Source organism: Crinia signifera, chromosome 1, assembly GCF_055691185.1.
Source record: "Crinia signifera chromosome 1, ASM5569118v1, whole genome shotgun sequence".
NCBI lineage: Eukaryota > Metazoa > Chordata > Amphibia > Anura > Myobatrachidae > Crinia > Crinia signifera.
In genome coordinates this window covers 170,390,554-170,415,396 of record NC_139217.1, presented here as the reverse complement: position 1 = coordinate 170,415,396, position 24,843 = coordinate 170,390,554, and the positions used below count along the sequence as shown (strand labels likewise).

At 45.1% G+C, this 24,843-nt stretch overlaps 2 protein-coding genes across 2 annotated transcripts in view; both read right to left on the bottom strand.

Moving 5' to 3' along the window:
* The window catches only part of SHROOM3 (shroom family member 3), a 381,603-nt gene that overhangs the window by 325,768 nt on the left and 30,992 nt on the right, over positions 1-24,843 (bottom strand). The window lies entirely within an intron of this gene.
* Positions 4,484-6,334, bottom strand: LOC146060534 (general transcription factor II-I repeat domain-containing protein 2A-like). Its single transcript, XM_083173848.1, has one exon. It carries the CDS (start codon positions 6,332-6,334, stop codon positions 4,484-4,486), a length of 1,851 nt encoding a protein of 616 aa, XP_083029974.1.

The window sequence follows — 24,843 nt, the reverse complement described above, 5'->3', positions numbered from 1 at the left end:
GACTCCTCCGCCTCCTCAAGAGTATCACTACCGCACGTTGGAGATGATGTTGAAAGAGAAACTTACAATTACAACAAATTACCTTCTAAGTCAGTAGCAAAAACTTCCACTGGGGCCTCACTATCCATGTTGCTCACCCCCCGGACCTCCTCAATAGCAATGCACGGCAGAGCCAACTCCTCCAGGGGGGTGAGCTTCAAGCGGCCTGGCATGGGGCCAGCCCCAGAGGTGTGGCTGTGGGTACAACGTGCGGTCATTTTCTTCTTGAGGTTGGTTTTGAAGTCATGCCACCTGCAACCAAAGTTTAAATATTATTACATGTCACCCCTGACGTTTGATGTAGCATGCATTTAAATCTGCTACAGATTTAAACGTGTGCTTCATTTAACATAACTTACATTATGTTAAACTATAAAACCAACACTTTGAAGAAACATTCACACTCACCCGAAAATAAATATAGAATAAGGGACATGGCAATCATGTCTGTTGCTCCTAGCAACGTGACCGACCATTTACCAAATCCATCTAACATCTAATAAAAACATAAATGGTCTTGTTCTGCTCAAATGTAACACACTTGAACTTGCCTCTTTTTCACGTGCTCCGTCTCACGAACTTGTGGAGCTACCGCATTAATCTCCACAGTTATGTCCTCCCAAATCTTCCACCTCCTTGTGTGTGTCAACCTGTCCTGTGTCAACTCTATCCAATCCCATGCACGGGGTACCAGTATGGCAAGCTCCTGCGCTTCAAATGCCATGTTCCTGGTGCTTGGTTGCTCTGTTGGCCTCTTTTGGCCACGCCCACGGCCACGGCTACCAGTCGCTGTACTTGAAGTGCTGGCCAGGCTACTCTCTTGTGAAGCCACCTGCTGTGTTCCCAATGATTCTGCTGAGGCAGAAGATGGCCCAGCTGTAGATTGGGCAGCTGTAGATGGGCCAGCTGCCTGCTAACCTCAAAATGGCTGGTCTCTGGTGAGGGCCACATTGGAGGTGATAGAGTCTAGGCGAGCTAGGACGCGCTGATGCTCCTGTTCTGCCTCTGATTGTGAACCAGACATGTTTGCAGCACAAAGTTGTATTTTGTGCACACCTATATATACACATTGATGTAATAGGCGTACATCAGCCCCACCCTGCGTTCTGTGCGTCAGCGCACCATACGGCGACGTACACCGTGGTGTTTGTGCGGCGCATAGGCCACGACCATACCAGCGGAAAATCAAATGTACAAAACCAGGCGTACATTCTAAGTCTGATTGTGTACTCATTGCCGGATTTTAATCACAATGAACAACTGCACCTTTAGCCAGACATAAATTATATCTGTGAATGTTCTTTTGTACTGTGCACTTGTTTGGTATGTACAACAAATGACACTAACCCATTCCATATGTTAATCCAGTCCACAACTCATGCAATAGTAATCACTGCTTGCATCCAAATCACATGTGATAGCCCAATAAATACTGCCTTGATGCCAGGTACATTTTAATCCACATCTATAGTGTGGGCCGGTATAAGGTTAGTGTTTAAATGGCACCATGGCCTTATAATGGGAAAAGCTATTGCACTATTTTGTACGTTTGTGGTGTATTGGGTTCACACCATTAAGGCTGTCTAATTTAGTATATTGTTGAACACTATTTTACATGGTGTTTTCTGCCATGTTTGCCGAGTAGATTTTTTTCCCAACTTCTTTCACCCTGTCTGTTTTGTATGTCTTGGTGATGTGGTTATTGATGGCAATATTAGTTGCATACAGTAAGTAGTGCAAGGGCAGCTCAGCGATGCCAAGGTATAGCAAGCGTTTGGCGGTGCAATGTTTTAGCCGATTGTTTTAGCGCATACACACTGTGCATGTAAAAATGAACATTAAAGTTATTACCAAATAACTATCTTACCAACCAATTACAGTACATGATTGTTTGTGATGCCCCATTGGGAAAATGGCGACCTCCCAGCATGCTGCGCCTTTCACTACAGCAGAGCTGAGGGCCCTGGTCTCTGTAATGGAGACCAGGCTAGGGCGTGCGGGCCCTTTCATTACTAATCTACAAAAGCGCCGGGCATACCTTGCTGCCCGGCGAAGAATATTCACCCGGACACAGGTGCGGAGGTCCGTGGCCCAACTTGAGCGAAGGTGGTCGGATCTGCGCCGACGGCAGCCAGACCTGCTGCAGCGTTTAAGGCAGCAGATCGCAAGATGTGAGTTTTTATGCAAACATTACTTATTTACCAGTAAATGATTTTAGTAAATTCTTTATGTGAATGTGGTTAAATGGCTGTTAATGATTTAAAAATGGATTCAGTATATATTTGTTACTTCCACTTTGACATGCTGTCATGTGGGTATTAGGTGTAATTGTTTTTGGTGAATGATGATTCAATAAATGATGTGCCTTAATTGACAATCTGCATTTTTTATTTTGTCCAGCACGTGAACGAGCAAGACAGGCCCAGGAGGAGGCCCAAGAGGAGCAGTGCCAGGAGGAGCAGGGCCAGGAGGAGGTGGCGGAGGAGGAGTTGGTGGTGGAGGAGTTGGTGGCGGAGGAGGAGGTGGTGGAGGAGGTGGTGGTGGAGGAGTTGGTGGTGGAGGAGTTGGTAGCAGAGGAGGAGGTGGCGGAGGAGGTGGTGGCGGAGGAGGAGGTGGCGGAGGAGGAGGCCTGTGAGGTGGTGCAGGTGGATGAAAGTGGTAGGTATACATAATGCATAATTAATAATTTGTTTGGCTCATATTTGTTATGTAGACATGCTGAATCAATTGTGTATAACTATAGTATTAAGTAAAAAACCAAAGTGGGTAACAACAGACACACTTAGGGGTTAGATAGGGTGACCAAGTCATCCCTTTCATCCGGGACACATCTTAATGACACAGGTTATGGGGATGGCTTTCACCTCGATTTTAACTGCCACAGAACCTGTGTAGTTAATCTGTATCCTGGATTAAAGGGATGACTTGGTCACCTTAGGGTTACAGGCCCCTGCTGCAAGCGTACAATCTGTAGCCTCATATAGGTGAATAGAGTTTATAGTTGATTTATATTTCTAAACTAGATTAAGTATGGCATTAATGGCGTATGGACAGGCGTGGCTTATAATGGAGTCACAAGTGGTCAGTGCCCCTGGGCCCTCCTCTAGCTAGACACCCCCTGTGGTTGGCATGTATTTTTGCCAACATAATTTTTGGTTGATTTTGACTGAATAATGATTTTGTGCATGGGAGTGGGTTAGTGCTGCAGCTTCACCTAACTGGCAATATGACAATGATTTATGGAGCAGACCATCAGCAGCCAAACCATCCATGATTGCACAAGTGTACTGTGCATTCCTGAGAGTTGACTAAGTCACATGCCACGTTGCATCAGAGAACAGAGACTGAGAGGTTTTTGATGAGTTGTGATTGGTGGAGCTCATTACATGCTTCTCATGTCCAAGGACAACAGCAGCAGCAGCTTAGTCATGGGAGGTTTGGGATTCAGACGGAGCACTATGACTGTGAGGTCTCCTACAGAGTAAAGGGTAGAGGGACAAAAACAGGCTTTTCATGTGGTATGTATGCATGTATGTATGTATGTATGTATGTATGTGTCATATATATCTATCTATATCTATATATACATATATATATAAATATCTATATATATGTAGAGATATATCTATCTATCTATCTATCTATCTATATATATATATATATATATATATATAGATGTAACCTTGATTTTTTTGGATTTATGTATCACTATGTTAAATGTATTCCTGAATATCAATAGTAATTTTGTACCCCCTTTAACATGCCCACAGATGACCCTAGCCAAGTAGATGAGGGTGTCCGTGGGGCCCTCCTACGACTCAGGGAGCACCTGCAGCTAGTGATGGCCGACCTGCAGGACCTGACTGACCTGCTCCTATAATTTTTTTATTTTAATTTTTTCATTTTCATAGTATATTGTTGTTTTAATAAATTGTTGTGGACAGTTAGAAGTTGTCTGTGTATTTTGTTTCCTTTTAACAGTATATGTGTAAATAGTTTACAATATTTATCACTTGCAAAAGGTAAATACTGTATATAGATGTATGTTATTGTAGTGTGCACATCCTTGCAAGACACAAATGTAATATTATTGTAAAGCAAATAACATTATCCAAAAAACATAATACACACACACACTGTGTTTATAACTGTTGGTAAGTGATCTTTAGTATGTGTTAGTAATAATTAGCACATTGTAGAATATTTCATTTGACGTGCAATTATGATATAATATGCATACATAAAACCTAGATAAAGGGGTAACAATGAATAAATAGCACTTCACATGATGTAAGGCAGGGGTGGCCACACTTTCGGACTTGGGGATCTACTGTAAATGTAAAAAATCTTTTGGCATCTACCATAGTAAACAATCATAATGCGATACATAAACAAACAAAACATTCATTTTAGGCTCTAATGAAAGGGTGTTTTACACATAAAATTATTGGCAATGTGAAGTTGTTGCATGAGGCTGCATGTCTTGTGTTAACTCCCTAAACGACGGTTCCAAGCTAGTTAGGCACATATGAAGGCAGTATTTTAAATGCTCATCAGTCATACGACTTCTATATCTTGATTTAATTATTTTCATTTGTGAAAAAGCAGATTCACAAAGGTAGGTTGACCCAAAAAATGCCGTCAAATGAAAAGCTACTGATCTCAAGCATGGATACAGTTCTGCACTGAGTAGTTTCCAAAAATTATTATCAGAAGCTCTTGCTTTCAAAGGGATATCAGATTGCAGTTTTAATATTTCTTCCTCTACATTTGATGTATTCAGATTGAACATAGAGGAGATATTACCAGAAATGTCAGCAATGTCAACATCAGCAAATGGAAATGACATGAAGGCTAGGATAGGTTCAAGCTGCTTAATGTCCTGAAATCGCCTCTCTAGTTCTTCCCAAAGATTTTGGATCTCAGCACAGAATGTATCATATGTGCTGCTGCTCTTGGGATTCTTGTCTATCATTTTCTCAAAACTGGGAAAATTCCTCAAAATTCCCTTTGAAAGCTGTGACTTTAAAAACTGCAATTTTGATTTAAAAGCATTTATTGAACTTATTAATTGGATAATATTTTTATCCTTGCCCTGAAGTTCAAGGTTAAATGCATTGCAGTGACTGGTTAAATCGGTTAGAAAAGCTAGCTGTAGCAACCATGATGAATCATGCAGCTGAGATGGACTTTCTCCAAGTGATTCCAAGAACTCCGTTATTTCAGGCAACAAGGACTGGAATCGTTCTAAGAACTGCCCCCGACTAAGCCATCTTACATCATTATACAACAGCAGGTCTTCATATTCAGCCTCACTTTCCTCCAGTAGAGTACGGAAAAGTCGTCTTCGTAAACTCCTTGCCCGAACTGAGTTTACGATTTTCATTGCAATGTCCATAACATCATCCATGTTTAAAACTTTAGCACACAGTGCATTCTGATGTATAACACAATGGATTCTTGTAAAATCAGGAAAATCCTCATTTTTTTTACATAGTCCAAGAAACCCATTATTCTTGCCAACCATGGCTGGGGCTCCATCTGTGGCAATGCACACTAGTTTGCTAAGAGGAAGATTATTTTCCTTGGCAAAATTCAGAAAGCCTTGGTAAATGTCTTCACCTCTAGTTTTTCCCTTCATAGGGATGAGAGTTAAAAACTCCTCCATACTACTCATATCAGGAAAAACCATTCTTATAAACACAATTAATTGTGAAGTATCCACTATATCCGTGGATTCATCAAACTGCAAGGAAAAGTAACAACAGTTACTGATGTGTTTTCTCACTTGCCTCTGTAAGTCATTGCCAATTCCCTCTACTCGTCTCACTGTAGTTTGACGAGATAGTGGCATATCTCTAATTGCTTTCAAGATGTCATCTTTATTTTTAAATGTTTCAAATAAAACACTTCCAGCACTAAGGAAAGCTTCCTTCAACATTTCACTATCCTGGAAAGGTTTCTTGTGTTTCACTAAAATATTTGTTATACGGAAAGATGCTTCAGCTGCAGCCTGGGACTGCACAATAGGTTTTGTGAATGTGAGCTGTTGCGCTCCTAAATGAGTTTTCAGGGATTTCACTTTAATCTTCCTTAGTTCACTGTTAGGCAGAAAGTCTTCATCATATTTTTGATGCAGACTTGAGTAATGTCTCTGTAAATTCCCCTTCTTCGCCAAAGCAACCTTAGCATGGCATATTAAACATATGCATTTGTCTTTAAACATTGTAAAAAAAAAATCATGTTCCCATTCTTCATGAAAATGGTACGTTTTGGGCCTTTTAGAAACACTCATGCTCAGCAAGTATGCTAAAACACAAATTAAATATAAAAATGTATTTTAGAATGAACCCAACAGGGTACACCTGTGTTTTTAGAGAAATAAAAGCCAGCAGGACCAGAACGATTTTAGAGCATCCAGATCCCTGGATTTTTTAGATAATACTAGCCAGGAGGCTCAGAGAAATTAGGACGCACCCAGATCCCTGGATGGATTTTTCAGATAACACCAGCTAACAGGCTCAGAATAATTGGGACGCACCCAGATCCCTGGATGGATTTTTCAGATAACGCAAGCTAGCAGGCTCAGAATAATTGGGACGCACCCAGATCCCTGGATGGATTTTTCAGATAACGCCAGCTAACAGGCCCAGAATACTTAGGACGCACCCAGATCCCTGGATGGATTTTTCAGATAATGCAAGCTAGCAGGCTCAGAATAATTGGGACGCACCCAGATCCCTGGATGGATTTTTCAGATAACGCCAGCTAACAGGCTCAGAATACTTAGGACGCACCCAGATCCCTGGATGGATTTTTCAGATAATGCAAGCTAGCAGGCTCAGAATAATTGGGACGCACCCAGATCCCTGGATGGATTTTTCAGATAATGCAAGCTAGCAGGCTCAGAATAATTGGGACGCACCCAGATCCCTGGATGGATTTTTCTGATAACGCCAGCTAACAGGCCCAGAATACTTAGGACGCACCCAGATCCCTGGATGGATTTTTCAGATAACGCCAGCTAACAGGCCCAGAATACTTAGGACGCACCCAGATCCCTGGATGGATTTTTCAGATAATGCAAGCTAGCAGGCTCAGAATAATTAGGACGCACCCAGATCCCTGGATGGATTTTTCAGATAACGCCAGCTAACAGGCCCAGAATACTTAGGACGCACCCAGATCCCTGGATGGATTTTTCAGATAACGCAAGCTAGCAGGCAGAGAATAATTGGGACGCACCCAGATCCCTGGATGGATTTTTCAGATAACGCCAGCTAACAGGCCCAGAATACTTAGGACGCACCCAGATCCCTGGATGGATTTTTCAGATAATGCTAGTTAACAGGCCCAGAATACTTAGGACGCACCCAGATCCCTGGATGGATTTTTCAGATAACGCCAGCTAACAGGCCCAGAATACTTAGGACGCACCCAGATCCCTGGATGGATTTTTCAGATAATGCCAGCTAACAGGCTCAGAATACTTAGGACGCACCCAGATCCCTGGATGGATTTTTCAGATAATGAAAGCGAACAGGCTCAGAATACTTAGGATGCCCAGATTTTCTCACTATTTTAGATATATTCCTACACTGCACAGAGAGCTCACTTAACACGACTGCTGTGTGTCAGTGTTCACAGCAAATGGCGGGCAGTAAGGGTGACGGAGGTACAGTTGCTTCCTAGCCCAACCAATAGAATGTCTCCCTCCCTTACAGGCAGGCTGTGAACTAATCACAGCCCGTTTAGTGCAGAGTGGAACTGAATGGCCCCTCCCCATTTCCCCAGAACAAAGCTTTTACAGGGCAGGAGAGACCACAGCGTCTGATTGGTTCTTGTATCCCGACACTGTTAACCCCTCTCCTGCCAGTGCTGTCAAAGACACAGTTAACCCCTTTAATCCTAATCCTGTCGCCAACATAGCTGACCCCTCCACTATTAAAAGGTACTTTATTTTTATGGGAGAGTAGGCAATTTTGGGTTGGGGCGCAGGTGTCCTTCCCCTGTTAGTGATGAGCTAAGCGCCGCTGAAGCACTGAAACCGCACATGTAGGAGGATCCATACTATAATAAATACACTGACACTGGCAGGATCGAGTGCCAAATCATCACAGAACTACTGAATACTATCTATTTTCACCTGTTCATGTTGGTGCTCGTCCTCCCGGTGAGTGTGACTGGTGCTCTCTGCTCTCACAGGCTCTCTGCAGCACGTACGGAGAGATGAGGCCGGCACAGGAGACACACTGCACCGGAGCTGAAGCGCAGGTGTCAGACCCCTTTTGGCTGTGTGTCCCCGGTGCAGTGTGTCTCCTGTGCCGGCCTCGTCCCTCTGTACGTTTAGCAAGCCGCAGCATCTGACACAGGGGTCTGACACCTGCGCTTCAGCTCCGGTGCAGTGTGTCTCCTGTGCCGGCTTCATCTCTCCGTACGTGCAGCAAGCCGCAGCATCTGACACAGGGGTCTGACACCTGCGCTTCAGCTCCGGTGCAGTGTGTCTCCTGTGCCGGCTTCATCTCTCCGTATGTGCAGCAAGCCGCAGCATCTGACACAGGGGTCTGACACCTGCGCTTCAGCTCCGGTGCAGTGTGTCAGACCCCTTTTGGCTGTGTGTCCCCGGTGCAGTGTGTCTCCTGTGCCTCGTCCCTCTGTATTTGCAGCAAGCCGCAGCATCTGACACAGGGGTCTGACACCTGCGCTTCAGCTCCGGTGCAGTGTGTCTCCTGTGCCGGCTTCATCTCTCCGTACGTGCTGCAGAGATCCTGTGAGAGCAGAGAGCACCAGTCACACTCACCGGGAGGACGAGCACCAACATGAACAGGTTAAAATAGATAGTATTCAGTAGTTCTGTGATGATTTGGCACTCGATCCTGCCAGTGTCAGTGTATTTATTATAGTATGGATCCTCCTACATGACATGGGGAAGGACACCTGCGCTTCAGCCTCCCGACAGCTGCCTGCTCGGCATCGCGATCGACTGGGGACAGGCCTGCGGTCCACCAGTCGATCGCGATCGACGCTTTGGCCACCCCTGATGTAAGGGTTAATGTAAAGTGGTAGTAATGTGTTGAAGTATCTATTAGGATATAATTGATTCCAATTACAAATAAACACTTGTTAATGAGGTTGCCTAATTGCATAAGTGTGTCATGTGACAGATTTATGAGTTCAAATAATAGTCGTGAATTTTGCGGAAATACACCGCATCGGTGCGCACGGCCAGCTTCCAGTCCGTTCAGACGCTGTAAGACCGTGCAGAATATGTATGTGTCCACCACACACGCAAGGTTTGGATGTCGTCCGTAAACACGCCCTCTTCTTAAAGAGTGAGTCCGTCCAATTGCGGAGGACCAGTGGGCGTTTCTTCTTACGATGTCCGCACAGCGTGGCGTGCGGCCCGCTCCGAAAGAATTCGGAAATTAACGCACCAACCAGAATAACCTCCTAAGTTATCTTTGAATTCTCCTGTCTAATTATAGTGATCTTAGTAATGTGTTTATCTTATAGGAAAACTGTTTCGATCATAACATAAAAGATCTAAGGTAAGCTATATTTTCACTCAAGTATTTATTTTTATTTTGTTACTGAATTTTTCATGTATTCACATGTAAAGTAGAATCCAAATCCTTTCAATTCCAATAATTAGTATTATTCCTACAGTGTGTGGGTTAGAGGGACTCAGGCACACAAGTCACTGCAGGCATTTTTCAAAACAAATAGGGACAATTACTTGCATCATGTTAATTGTATTTATGCTTCTGGGTGTGGTATTGCTATTTCAACATTTTCCCTTATATTATGTTCTGTATCACGTAAAGTTACAGTATGTGTACTTAGAGGTTGATTCTGGTTGGTTTGCAAAAGCAAACTCCTTCTTTAATGGACAAAACCATGTGCACTGCAGGTGGGGCTGATGCAGTGAGAGTTAAGGTGCCCATACACGGTGCAATGCGCTGCACGCTCCTGCAGGCATCGCATCACACAGTACAAAAAGTACATAGTTTTTGTACTGCCTTCTGATCACATCGCATGCAAAACGCTTGCGATGCAATCCAGCCCATAACGGGTGCGATAATCGCACCGTGTATGGGCACCTTTACATTTGGGTGTGTTTTTGTTTTTGTGTAGAGTAAATACTGTCCGCTTTATTCTTACACTGCAATATAGATAGCAGTTTGAACACACCTAACTCTTTCAGTCTGTTTTTTTCTACTGTATATTACTGAATGTCACCTCATGGCAATTTATACATATATAGAGTTGCAGGGAGAAATGCATATACATCTTTAGAGTTACATCTACTTCATTGTGCAGCTTTTAGTTTGATAAAGAAAATTTTGACACAATCTGAAACAATCCCCAAAAAGTGCAGCTGATATCATTTGAAGGCAATGTAATGTAATTTAATTGCATGTTGTAAGTTATTGCCATCTTGTGGTAAGTATAGGAAGTGATAACAATTATAAAAAGGATTCTTTATACCAGGGTTCTTCTACCTTTAAGACAGTGTGGGCCACATTAAAAAATTCAATGAAGCCCGAAGGCCACTAAGCTCTACTGTGGTATTTAGCACAGCCCCTCATAGATAGACATCACAGCCCCCATTAAGCACAGCCCTTCATAGATAGACAGCACAGCCCCCATAAAGCACAGCCCTTTATAGATAGACAGCACAGCCCCCGCATAGATAGTTGGCACAGCTGCCCATACACAGAAACCCCGCCCTCAATATATAGTCAGTACCAGGACTATTTCTTGAAAATTAGGGTCCCAGTGCAAACAAAAAAATGCAGCCCCCCCCCCCCCCCCCATACATAATTTGATATTGAAGACATTGTGTGTGCTTCCAAAAAATAAACATGAAGGCCCACACAGTGACCAAGTATGCCTCACAAATTAAGCCCAAATAATGACAGGCTACTTAAATCAATATACACTGTTTATCCGTAATGCCCATTACAGATTGTGCCACACACCGTAATGCCTATTACACATTATGCCACACACCATGATGCCATTACACATTATGCCACACACCATGATGCTCATTACACATTATGCCGCACACCGTGATGCCCATTGCACATTATGCCTCACATCAGGATGCCCATTGCACCTTGCACTATAATGCCCCAAATACTCCTGCTTATACATATGATGCCCCTAGCAGTGCCTCTCACAAAATGCCACCAGTAGTGTCCCTCATAAAATGCTACCAGTAGTGTCCCTCACAAAATGCCCCAGTATTGCCCTCCATAGTCAGCACTGCATTGCACAGCCTACCAGCCCTCCCATAGTCAGTTATAAATTAAAAATGTGGTTTTCTTCAATGTTACTCTCCAATATGTTTACCCTGACAAAGCCTTCTGACCTCAAACCCTTTGTGGGCTGATTTCTACCCGAATTTGCATAAAATAGCTTATAGCCCTATGGGGTAAGCAAGCACTTTTTTGCAAGTTCTGGCCACAGTCAAGAGCAGCCCGGACAACTCTCAACTTCTGAATTAACCCATTAGTATATGAATTTAATTGAGTTATTATGATCATATAGGGCTTAAGGCTTGCATTCAGTCAGTGCTAAATTCCACACTCACAAAATCCCCTTCTTGTTAACTCATACTACAGTAGCTTATTCAAATATTTCCAGGCAATCACAAAGAGCCTAAGCAGATCACACTGTGTAGCAATAATCACATTTATAAATATGTCCTTTGTATATACATAGAGGCAATCAGCACATATAAAACACAGAACGAGCTAACAGCGGGTGCCACATGTCATCCTTACGGGCATTTTGCTAGATGAATAGGATAATACCCAAAGGGGCACAATAATAATAATAATTATTATTATTATTATTATTATTATTATTATTATTATTATTGTTATTATTATTATTATATGTGCTTTGCTCCAATATTAAACTTACTTGTCATGGTTACCCGGCAATAAGGAAAGCACTAAGGTGCTGATTCAGACCTGCTCGTTCAGGTCGGAATTCACATGTCAGCACCCACCCCCAAATCGGACATAAGCATGCAGGTAAGTAACTAAATACTGGCTTTAAACAGAGAAAAGTCATTTGAAGCTGTGCAACCACTGAAAGATTTCTCCCTTGCGTGGGCGCATGCAAGTGTATGTGTAAGCGCACACATCCACTAGCTGCGTAGCGAGGGGATCCCGTCATTGGGGCGGCATTATCCTGATCACTAGCTCTGAATGTATGCAGCCTAGCGAGCAGGCCTGAATCAGGCCCTAAATCTGCTAACAGGGAAGCAGCAATAGTTATGTCATACTCCCCAGCTGGACCGCCTTAATCACTCTCTCCTTAGTACAAGGGGCAGAACAAAAATTCTTTATGTATACCGGCCTAACTGCCATGTTAATAACCAACATATGTATTTAATAAGTATTTTGCCACAATAACCCTTCAACTACAGTATCTGATTTTGGGTACTAAGCCATCCATTTAGATATGACTTCATCCAACATGTACGAACCAGCAACCCTACCAGCAGAATCACCTCAATCTTCTTAGGAGGATTGTGCTTTCCACCAATGAAATCAAAACCAAAAAGCAGAGAGCGGATATCGCTGAAGGTTTTGCTGGACCCGGAAAAGGCCACAGTGCAGACTGTTTAGACACAATTGGCATGTCAATGACTTCAAGCCACACTTCAACGTGCTTATGCAACACACACACACGCCCTTATTCAGATCTGAGCTCAGTATAAATTTGTTCGGAAAATGGACAAAACCATGTGCACATGTGCAGAGAGAGTTAGATTTGTGTGAGTCATTTTGTTTCTGTGCAGGGTAAATATTGGCTGCATTATTTTTATACTGCAATTTAGATTTCAGTTTCAGCACACCCCACCCAAATTTAACTCTCTTTGCACAAGTTACATCTGCTCCACCAGCAGATGAGCGGCTCTAACTTAATTGAAGTTCATTTGAAGTTTCTTAGATAAGTTATGTTACATCACAGAGGCCATTTTTTGTGCCATTTTGATACTTTTAATAACACTATGGGGGGTATATTCAATGACAAACAGATGAGCTATGATGGCGAGCAGTACCTATTGCTCACCGTCATAGCCCGCCCTTGGTATTCATCCCACCCCTGGCACTCGCTGTTTTCACCTCGCTGCATTAGCAGTGAACCGCGCTGTTCCGGGGAATCCTCGCCGTGAGACACCTGCTCTCATTGCCGAAGACAGGCAGCAGCACTGCCCCCAGTCCAAATTCACTGCTTTGGGGGGAGAACAGCAATAAGAGGCGCAGGTAGGTGCCCACCTAGGGCACCTTGTGATGGGACCTACCACAGTTACAAACCGAAAACACCGGTAGTTATGTATTAGCCGGGCGCCCAGCTATGCTACGCTGACAACATAGCTTTGACTACGTTGTCAGCGTAGCCATTGCCGGGCACCCTGCTAATATGTGGGGACTTACGGGCGGTGGGTCAGGCTGCTGGCGGGCTGAAGGAGGTGCGGTGGGGGGAGGAAGGACCGGCGGCGGCCCGGGCAGCGGGGCTTCAGTGGCGGGCTGCCGGAGGGGGGAGATCCAGGTGGCAGTGCTGAGCCGGAAGGCAGCAATGGGCATCATTTAGCGTAGTGACCGCTGGGGGAGCATCACATGGTTTCCCAGTTCCCCCAGCGGCACTACGCTAATTGCGTAAATTGCGCCCGCCGGGGAGGACTGTCATGGCGGCCGGAAGTGTGGGGAGCCGAGTGCTGGAGGCGCCGGGGACATCCTGGATGGTAAGTATAATGCACACTACACACACACACACTACACGCACACACACACACACACAGGCACTAACACAATCATATCCCCACTATACACATCATACCCCCAGTGTCCACGTGGTCATGGAGTTAATTTTAGAAAGTGTTGCGAGCGCAGTGATCCACCGAGCCCAAAGCGTGGTGAGCGCAGCGAGCCCCGTGAGGAGACACGTATCCGCATCTGCTCACCACGCTTTGGGCTCGGTGGCTCGTTGCGCTCGCCACACATTCTAAAACTAACTCCACGCTCACGTGGACACTGGGGATATAACGTGGATAGTGGGGATATGATCCTTTATGTATTAGCACGGCTCCAGTTACGTAAGTTACGTAATTTGCGTAAGTTACGTAGTTTACGTATTTCAGCATAGTGGTGTATTGGTATTCTCAATACACCACTATGCAAACTACATAAGGGGCGCCCTGCTAATACATAAGTACCAAAATGCCTATTCCTACCCCATACACATCAACCTCCCCCCCACCACCACCTTAAGTACGCACAGCAGCACCGCAGCTGACTGTCACTTACCCTCTTTTTCACATAACCACACCACAGGACCCACATGGGTCACCCAAATGGGGCGCACCCGCACCTGTAACTCCACCACCTGCAGTATCCACCCAACACCCACTAGCCCACTCATACCACCCCCAACCACCCTACCCCACCCTCACCCACCCACCACACACACCTACAATACCACTGCACCTGCCCCTCCACCACCTGCAGCAGTAGCACACCCACATCCTACTGCATAAACAACACAACCGCACCTCCAACTCCCCACAAACAACAACACCCGCCCCTCCAACATCCACACCACACCAAACTCAACCCATCCACAGTGCACCCACATACCATCCATCACCCATGCCAACCATGCACACCCCCATCAAAGGCACTATGCACCCCCATCTACAACCATCCCACACACAACTGCAGTACCCCTGTAAAGGCACCTCCACCACAAACAGCAGATAAACAACTACTCACATGTCACACCACTGCACCTGCAACTCAACCACCCCCACTATCCACACAAGCCCCACGAACCCACCCACAACACATGCCCCTACACCTTCACCCTTGTTACCCTTGCATCCCACCCATAAAATGCAACACCACCACACCCAGCCCTCCACCATCCATCACCGAACTAAAAGTAAAGGACACTGACACAATGTTCATCATTTTGGCTCTTTAAGCCACCACAAAAAAAAACATAAACAATTGAGTTGCAAAGTACAGAGGTTCAGCCTTAATTCACGGGGTTGGAGATATATCTGAAACAGTATATAACTGTAAGCTAAAATACCAAAATTGATTTCAGTGTCCAAATACATATGGGCCTAACTCAGGATTGCCTCCAAGAGAGGGCAACCAGTTCATTGAGGCAGGGGGCGGGGCCGCTGACAGGGTGGGAAAGGGGGGAGGTGGCCGGCCGATCATCTAGTGTGGGGGCCTGGTTAGTGCGATTGCGTCCTTGTGGCCACGCCTCACCATGTAATGCCGGTATTTCAGGCATTGCACAGAGGGGGGGGGGGATTGGTCGCAGAAGACTGGCCACATTCCGGGAGGCTTGGTCCCCTTTCCGGGGGACCGGGAGGGGGACCCAATTTCTGGGATCCTCTCGGTAGGCAACACTGGCCTAACTGCTCCATCAGTGTTATTGTAAATTATTCATTCACTTAACTCCTCTAGGCTTGCTCTATTTTAAAAGATTGAATTCACTACAGTGATCCTTCATTTTGTGTTTCCATAACTAGGTCATTAATAATGCCCCATGCCTGTCACAAAAACTGTGAACCCTTGCATACATCACTAGTAATAGGATCATATCTTTTCAATGCTTCTTTACAGCACAGTGGCAAAGTGCCCTTAAATTAAACTTCATTTGACAATAAGGTTTGCCACATTTGGTAGTCACTGATCCCAGACACACTGCTGTCATTCCAAGCTTTAAATAGGTCAGTACTGTACACCACTTTTTCTGTCATCAGTTCATAAAGTGAAATTGCAGTAGTTCTTCTACATGTTCAGTAGACAAAAGACCTCTATAGTATATATCTAAATTAAGCAAATATTCTAAATTCTTTCCAACTCGCTGAAAATAAATAAACCTAACTGTGATCTGCAACTACTGAAGTTAATGGTTTTGTGAGCTCCACTTGTTTTAATTTACTACAAACCTAAATACTTACTGTAGTAATTGGCTACATTTGAGTTCTGTGTAATGTATAATGTTGCATACAGTAATAATAATAATAATAATAGCAAATTACAGCTTAGTTCCATGATTTAATATTTAGAAGAAATACCATTGAAATAATCACTTTAAGGGGCTACTGTCCACTTTGATAAGTGTATACACTCAATTGCGTGTTCACATGCGTCTTCAGCAAGGTCCTCCCATCTGCTGTGCTGCACGTCAGATGGCTCTACCCTGGTGACAACAACATGCAGTTGAATGCACGATGGACGCAAATATTGCATGGTTATGTACTGGGTGGAGCATGGTGTATGATTGCCCAATATATCCTTCCACTGGGCTTTGGGTCTGTTGGCCGTTCCCCAGGGCAATGCCGTCTTCCCCATTGGGGTGGGACCCTACAATCCTTGGGCCCCTGGGCAACTGCCCATTAAGCCCAATGGGAAAGACGGCCCTGGGTCAGACAGCCTTGGATTATGCTCTCATTCTAATGTGTATCTGGATTATGCTCTGTATTTCTGATTATGTAGTGTCGCAGTGCATCTCTGGATGCTTCATCCAAGCAGAAGGCAGGGGGTTCCCTTTCTACCCTTTGTTATGTTCATGGTTCCTGCCATTCGATTATCCACTCCCGGACTTGGCACCTGTTCCTGACCGATCTGTCTTACTCTGACCCCCTCTGTTGTCAGTGGTTACCATGTCTATATACCTCATGGCAAATTACTTACACCAGCTCCTTTGTAAATATACTAAGATGGGAGTTCTATTGAAGATGGGATGTTGCCCATAGCAACCAATCAGTAGAATCTTTTATAAAACTCCCATCTTAGTAAATGTACCCCAGTGTCTCTGTGATGGATCTCAGCCAATTCCATAGTATGGACAGACATCCATCTAACCATCTGCAAATTATGACACACAGTGCATTTTGGGATGCTAGTGGTGTTATATGACTATGTCCAGGTACTGGGATAGCTGGAGATACCTAGTGGCATACTGTATCTTGAGGTTTTCTATAAAGTGTTTCTGCAGAATAGGCACAAACTCTATAACAAAAATGAGTGGAGCCTATTGTCCTGCTTGTGGAGCCATCTCCAACTGATGCCTAGATGGCAAACTGGGGCATTATTGGGGGGGATGGCATGTGACCTGGAGGTCAACTTTAGCTTTATACACTGAATATAGTTTGCCTTGGAGTTCAGGGGAACACTGCAGATATTGCTCAAAAAGAATATACTGTAGACTAGTGTGTATGGGGTAAAACAAGGGGGTTTTCTAGAGACCTCTCACATCGCTAGACTCCTGAATTCAGAGCGAACTAGATGTTTACATGTATTTTCCGCAGCGGCATCCTTATTTAAAGTAGCATAGTCCATTATGTTTAGTGAAACTAAACAAGTACTGTTTTTTCTTTTTAAATGTAACATGCCAACACATGTTAGCCATGCCCCCAATCCCCCCCCCCCCCCCCCCCCCGGGAATGAATTGGGGGCATGGCTAACATGTGTTGGCATGTTAGATTTAGAAAGAAAAAAACAGTACTTGTTTAGTTTCACGGCGGCAGATGCAATATCGCATGCGGTGCGATGCGATGCTGTATCGCATCAGATTTGATGCAATTTTTGACCTGTTCATTGCCCCACTATCCACTACGCATGGAGTTGATTTCATAAAGTGTGGCGAGCGCAGCGAGCCACCAAGCCCGAAGCGTGGCGAGCGGGGTAATGAACAGGTCAAAAATCACATCAAATCAGATGCGATATCGCATCGCATGCGAATTAGCATGCAATATCTGCCGCCATGAAACAAAACAAGTACCGAAAAAACTTAAAAAATAAGACACTATATAAGACACTGTAACGGAATCTGCTGCGCTATATAGGTAACTGTAACAGAATCTGCTGCGCTATATAAGACACTGTAACGGAAACTGCTGCGCTATATAAGACACTGTAACGGAATCTGCTGTGCTATATAAGACACTGTAACAGAATCTGCTGCGCTATATAAGACACTGTAACGGAAACTGCTGCGCTATATAAGACAATGTAACGGAATCTGCTGTGCTATATAAGACACTGTAACGGAATCGGCTGTGCTATATAAGACACTGTAACGGAACCTGCTGCGCTATATAAGACACTGTAACGGAATCTGCTGCGCTATAGAAGGTGCTGTAAATAAATAAATATATATACAGATAAAGATATATGCAGGGCGGCAGCATATATCTTTATCCCCCGGCCCCCCCACCACCCCTCCGCTCCCCCAGGCCCCACCAAGCCCCCAAACCCCAAGTTTATTACCATAATTAATTAGCTTTATAAAAAAAAAAAAAAATCCACCTTGAATAATAATATAATTGAGCACAGCAGGGCGGCACGGGCAGCAGCAGAAAACCTCCTCCTCCTCCAGGCTACAGCCAGCGCTTGGGAAGGCTGATGACGCTGGCTGCTGCAGCCAATGAGGAGGGAGTGAGTCACTCTGCATATCAGGGGCAGGTGACTGGTCTGGGAGGAGTCTGGAACTCTGCTGCACTGCGCTGCCCGGAAGCCGGCCCGAGCAGCAGCAGCAACTTAGAGAGGAGTCAGACTCACCGTGACATTTGGCGGCATGGACCGGGTGAGCAGGCAGGCAGGCTGCCCGTTACTAGTAGTAGTATGATCATATTTGATCTGCATTGCAGGGCTCATTTGTGGAGGGGGGGCGGGGCGGCGGCGCCATGCGACCAATCGGCGCCCGGAGCGTGTGCTCCACTGGCTCCGCCCTCCCTACTCCTCTGGTGAGAGGTCTCTAGAAAACCCCCTTTTTTATGTCTTTTTTGGTAGTTTACAGTTTAACTATCTTTTGGGGACTAACAGCAGCAGGACATTGTCGAGCGCTCAAGGTTTTGCTTTGCTTCATTTGTTTAGCAGTAGTGTGTATGGGGCTTTACAGTTTCTGAAGACGGTATCCAGGCTTTAGATATACAGGGCGAGATTTATTGTGTTGACCGTTTTTCCGAAAATGCGATTTAAACTCAAATCGCCATATATCGCCGTTTTTTAAAATCGCATTTTTTTCCAGAATTCGCATTTTTAATGAGGTGTGTATTCCGGCATGAAAAGTGCGAGAAAGTGCGATGTAGGGCGATTTTTGGGATGAAAAGTGCGATTTTTTTAGACATATAAAGGTGCGATTTTGTTAAAATGTGCGATTTTGTGCTAAAAAAAAAAAAAATAATAATTGGCGTGAGGTCCCCCCTCCTGTACATAACCAGCACCGGGCTCATTGAGCCGGACCTGGTTCCAAAAATACGGGGGACAAAAAGCGTAGGGGTCCCCCGTATTTCTGAAACCAGCCCTGGACTCTTGGACCGGTCCTGGTTCCAAAAATACGGGGGACAAAAAATCTGGGGGTCCCCCATATTTTAAAACCAGCACCGGGCTCCAACAGCCCACAGTGTCATGCCACAGCCGGGGGACACTTTTTACACCAGGTCCCCCGGCCGCACCATGAGCACCGTGGCTGGTCAGCCTTGGACGGGGTACCTGGAGGAGTGGGGACCCCCCCAATAAAGGGGTCCCCCCCCAGGCTTCACCCGTCCAGGGCTGAAGCCCGGGGCTGTCACCGGCGTCCCTGGCCATTGGACGCTGGCCTGATATGGTTAAATTCACATTCCTAACATTGCTTAATACGAGGGGGAAGACATGCTTTCTGTCTCTCCCGCCTAAGATCCGACTAAATATCCTTATTCTGGACTGTATATCCTTCCTAACTACACCACAATACCTAGACATCTTCTCCTGCGTCCCCTGCAGCAACAAGCTCAAGCCGAATCCATCTCCTCTCTGCCGTCCTGTGATCCGGCGATCTCCACGGAAGGCCCTCCGGCGTGCTGTTGAGAGCCCTGTTATCGCTGCGAGCTGGGCTGAGCGGCTCCAGCCACTCACTGTTTGAGCTGCTGTGTTCTACTCAGGACGAACTCTGCTGTGTTCTGGTGGTCCAGACGACCCCCTCCCGACAGCTACCCGTTGTCTGGCCTGCTTACAGTAGCGCTCCCGGTGTGGCGGCGGCCATTTTGGAGCTCCTTAACTTGGTGACCCTGCAAGGAGTACGGGTTGTGACTGGAACCGTGGTCCTGCTGACTTTCCTCCCCTCTTCTAAATACCTTGTATCCTCTCTACACTGAAGGGTTTAGTGCTCACTGTTTTATATTACTGGACAATCTCCCTTTAATTGGATTTATACTATTGTACTGTGCTACTCTGTATGATCTGTATTTTCAATATGGATGTCTCACGTCTCCTCAGTGCTATTCAAGCCTCCACTCATAGACTCCTGTGTGGTCTTGAAGCAATACATTTGGCTGTGTCACCCTCTCCATGGGCCACTGAAAAAAGTGGTGAAGGAGTAAATGTTGCTAAACCCAATTCTTATGGCCATGATGCTCCTGCACCTGCAATAGCACATCTGGATACACTATCCTGTCCCCTTCCCACTGTGGAGGGTTATGAAGGGGTTAATATTGATATGTCTATTTGTTACACTCAAATTGTATCTATATATCCTGAAAACGTGCAGTTCACTGCACCCTCCATTCCCTACACTTTTGAGGATGGTGATGTCAGGGATGATGACATGCTGCCTACTTATAGTGCTCCTATGAAACCTGCAGACTCTGTAGGACTATTTGCAGATACTTGTCTTTCTGCACCCACCTATATGATATCCAAAGCTGAGCTCACTGTGTCTCCTGAGAGTGACCTTAATATTCTTACAATTTCTGTGCCCATCCACATCGTGAACCTACGTATCTCTGCGGTTATATCCGGACTACAGTCGTATTGCTTCTATATGCCTGAACACTATGTTGCAGACACTCTTTTCCCAATGATGACATTTCTCCTTGTGCTGGATGGATTGGAGTTGGTCAACGGCACCCCTAACGTTACAATCCGTGATGTTGTTCTACCTCTACTTGGGACTCTTACCCTACCTATGTCCTGTTGGGATACACTGGGATGGCCGGACTGATATTTCAATTTATTGTACTATTATGAAAGTTCTGCTTAATTCTGCTTAATTATGGTTTTTTTCCAATCTTTATGGCTGCTGCTGAAGATTAATCTATCTTTCTTCTCCTTAGTTGATCCTATATGTAATAGTCTATGAATGTCCACTTATATATCCTTGTGGTGGGAGAGCCAGTTACACCCTAGTCAGGGTCATTAGTCTTTTGTCCCCATAGGTATATATGGTTGGGTGGGGGGGGGGGGGGGGATTTAGATAGATAGTGTTAATGGGTGGGGGGCAAGAAGTTTAGGGATCCAAGTATACCTGCGTTGGGGATAGGTCATACAGGGTGGGGGGTTAAGGGATGGGTTGCTTTAAGAGGGGTTCTATTTTTGTTTTGGGTTATTGACACTTTAATGCCAATATTCTAGATATTTCTCTCTGATTTGGTATGTAGACATTTTGTGATGAATGACTCTGTACAATAAACTATGACATGTCCGTACCATATGTACTCCTGTTCCACAATACTAGATACTTACCCGAATGGCGACTTCGGGTATTTCTGCTAGAATATCATATACGGGTAGTGCTATGTATATCCTGTAATTATTTTATATTGTTGTAAAATGTTTTCTTCTTATGATGTAATATGCCATACAATTGTCATATACCTTTTGTATAATTGAAGTGTCTCCCAGTTTAGATAGCAGGTTCTTCTTACTTTGTAAAAGTCAATAAAAATGATTGAATTAAAAAAAAAACATTGCTTAATACAGGAGAACTGCAAGTGCCAGCAGACCTCCCCCGCAGGCTGGGACTTGGAGAACCACAAGTCCCAGGATGCGGGGCATTAATGGGCCCACTGGGACTAGTAGTCCACCTGTAAAAAGAATGTTAAAAGAACACACACACACAGAAAAGTAAAACTTTATTACACACACACACCTCACTTTTACACCTCTATGCATACGATCCAGGATCCAGCGCTGGTCTCTCTGCAGCAGAGCCGGACAGCCCGCACTGACAGCGGGCTGAACCGGCTTCCTCCGATGCAGCTAACAGCTTCTGTCGCGCTGTCCCATCGCAACAGAGGCTGAGAGCGTCTCCGGCTTATGTGTCTCCATGGAGACGCATAGCTCAGCCAATCAGGGCTGAGCTATGCGTCTCCATGGAGACGCATCGCCCAATCACGCTCTCAGCCTGTGTCGCGCTGGGACAGCGCGACAGAAGCTGTTAGCTGCATCGGAGGAAGCCGGTCAGCCCACTGTCAGTGCGGGCTGTCCGGCTCTGCTGCAGAGAGACCAGCGCTGGATCCTGGATCGGTATGTATAGCGGTGTAAAAGTGAGGTGTGTGTGTAATAAAGTTTTACTTTTCTGTGTGTGTGTTTTCTTTTAACCCCTTCACGACATTTGACGTATATATACGTCATGGCCGGGAAGTACTTCCCGACACATGACGTATATATACGTCATGACTTTAAACTGTCACTGCGTCTCGAGACGCAGTGACAGAGGGACGATGTCTGCTGTCCCTGACAGCAGACATGTCCCTGCATGCCCAGGGGGGGCTGCGATGTCGCCCCCCCGTCGGCGATCGCTGTGATTGGCTGTTCAGTGTGAACAGCCATTCACAGCGTTTTCCTGTGTTACCAGCGAATCAGACGCTTGGTAACACAGGTGTCAATCACCGCCGGGCGTCAGGGGGCATGAGGGGGTCATCGGTGACGATGACACCTCACCCCACCCTCACCCCACCTGCCCCCAAGGCTGTGATTGGTCCGTGGGACCCACGGACCAATCACAGCCAAGGCGCGACATTTAAACTAACGGTGACTGCGCTGCAGACGCCATTCCGGTCTGGAATAGCGTGCAGAGCGGTCACCGTGCCTATCTGCCGTGATACTGACCTGATCCTTGCTAATACTTACCTGATCCTTGCAAATACCTTACCTGATCACTTGATCACTGCTTGTAGCGTGCTGGACGCTTCCTGGATCTGACTTCCTGAGACTTCCTGCTGCTGCTGCAGTGTGATAGAGAGATAGAGAGATAGAGAGAGATAGAGAGATAGTGACAGAGAGAGCTATATTTTGTGTCTGCTACCCCCCCTTTTTGGGGGTGCAGGGGTTTTTTATATATAAATAACTGTCACTGCTGCTGCTGCAGTGTCATAGTGATAGATAGTGATAGATAGTGAGAGATAGTGATAGATAGTGATAGATAGTGAGAGATAGAGAGATTTGTGTCTGCTACCCCCCCTTTTTGGGGGTGCAGGTTTTTTTTTTATATATATAACTGTCAGTGCTGCTGCTGCAGTGTCATAGTGATAGATAGTGATAGATAGTGAGAGATAGAGAGATAGAGAGAGATAGTGACAGAGAGTGATAGAGAGTGTATATTTTGTGTCTGCTACCCCCCCTTTTTGGGGGTGCAGGTTTTTTTTTATACATATAACTGTCAGTGCTGCTGCTGCAGTGTGATAGATAGTGATAGATAGTGATAGATAGTGATAGATAGTGAGAGATAGTGACAGAGAGTGATAGAGAGTGTATATTTTGTGTCTGCTACCCCCGCCTTTTGTGCTGATCACTATATCTGAGGTGATCAGCAACTTTTTGGGGGCGCAGAGGTTTTTTTTTTTTATATATATACCTGTCAGTTGCTGCCAGTTGCACCAAAGGTTGTGCACCTGCTGCCCCTCACTGGTAATCAGTGTCGCATCACTGATCACCTTTTTTTTTTTTTTGTGGGTGCTGTGTGGTCTTTTTTTAATTTTTTTTTTACACACATTGTGATTTTGTGGGTGTCCTGTGGCCACTGTGCGCTGATCAGTGACGTACATCACTGATCAGCTTTTTCGGCACAGGATTGATCTATTTTTTTTTTTTTTTTTGATCAAATTCCTGTTGCCTTTGAGCGCTGTTCAGTGACGGACGTTACTGACCAACATCTGTGCTCAATTTTTGGCGCAGGACCTTTTTTTTTTGTTTTTTTAACCCCTTCAATTTTTTTTTTTTTAACCCCTTCAATTTTTTTTTTTTTTAACCCCTTCAATTTTTTTTTTTTGTATAAAGTATTTTTTTTTTCTGCACTACATACACACTACACACTACATACCCCCCGGGTTGAAATAAAGTTTGTACCCCCCCCTACACTATACACGTGTTGAAACATTTCACTACCAGTAACACAAAAATAAAAATGTCATCCCAAATGTCATCCCAAATGTCATCCCAGTCATCCAGAAGAATGTATTCAGTGGAGGAGGCATATGCCATGCTTGCTTCTGATTCTGACACAGCCAGTGAGGCAAGCGGGGAATTTGAAGGATTCGTCTTAAGCTCCTCTTCCTCCTCTGGTGATGAGGGACCCCCTCAAAGACGCCCCCGTAGAGCAGCTGAGCCCCCCCCCCCCCAATAATTGATCTCGTATGGACCCCACCACCAGACAATTTTGAGCCCCAGGTTCCTGAGTTTTTGGCCATGCCAGGAATCCAATTTGATTCCACAGGTCTCAGAGAAATTGACTTTTTCAAATTATTTTTCTCTGATGATTTTATAAATTTAATGGTGGACCAAACTAATTTATATGCCCAGCAGTTTATTGCTCAAAACCCCACATCATCATTTGCTAGGTGGACCCCTGTAGATGCAGTAGAGATGATGACGTTTTGGGGTCTGGTGTTTCATATGGGCATAGTAAAAAAGCCACAAATTAGGCAATATTGGAGTACAGATGTTCTGTACAGCACCCCATTTTACCGTATGGCCATGACTCGGACTCGTTTTGAGGCAA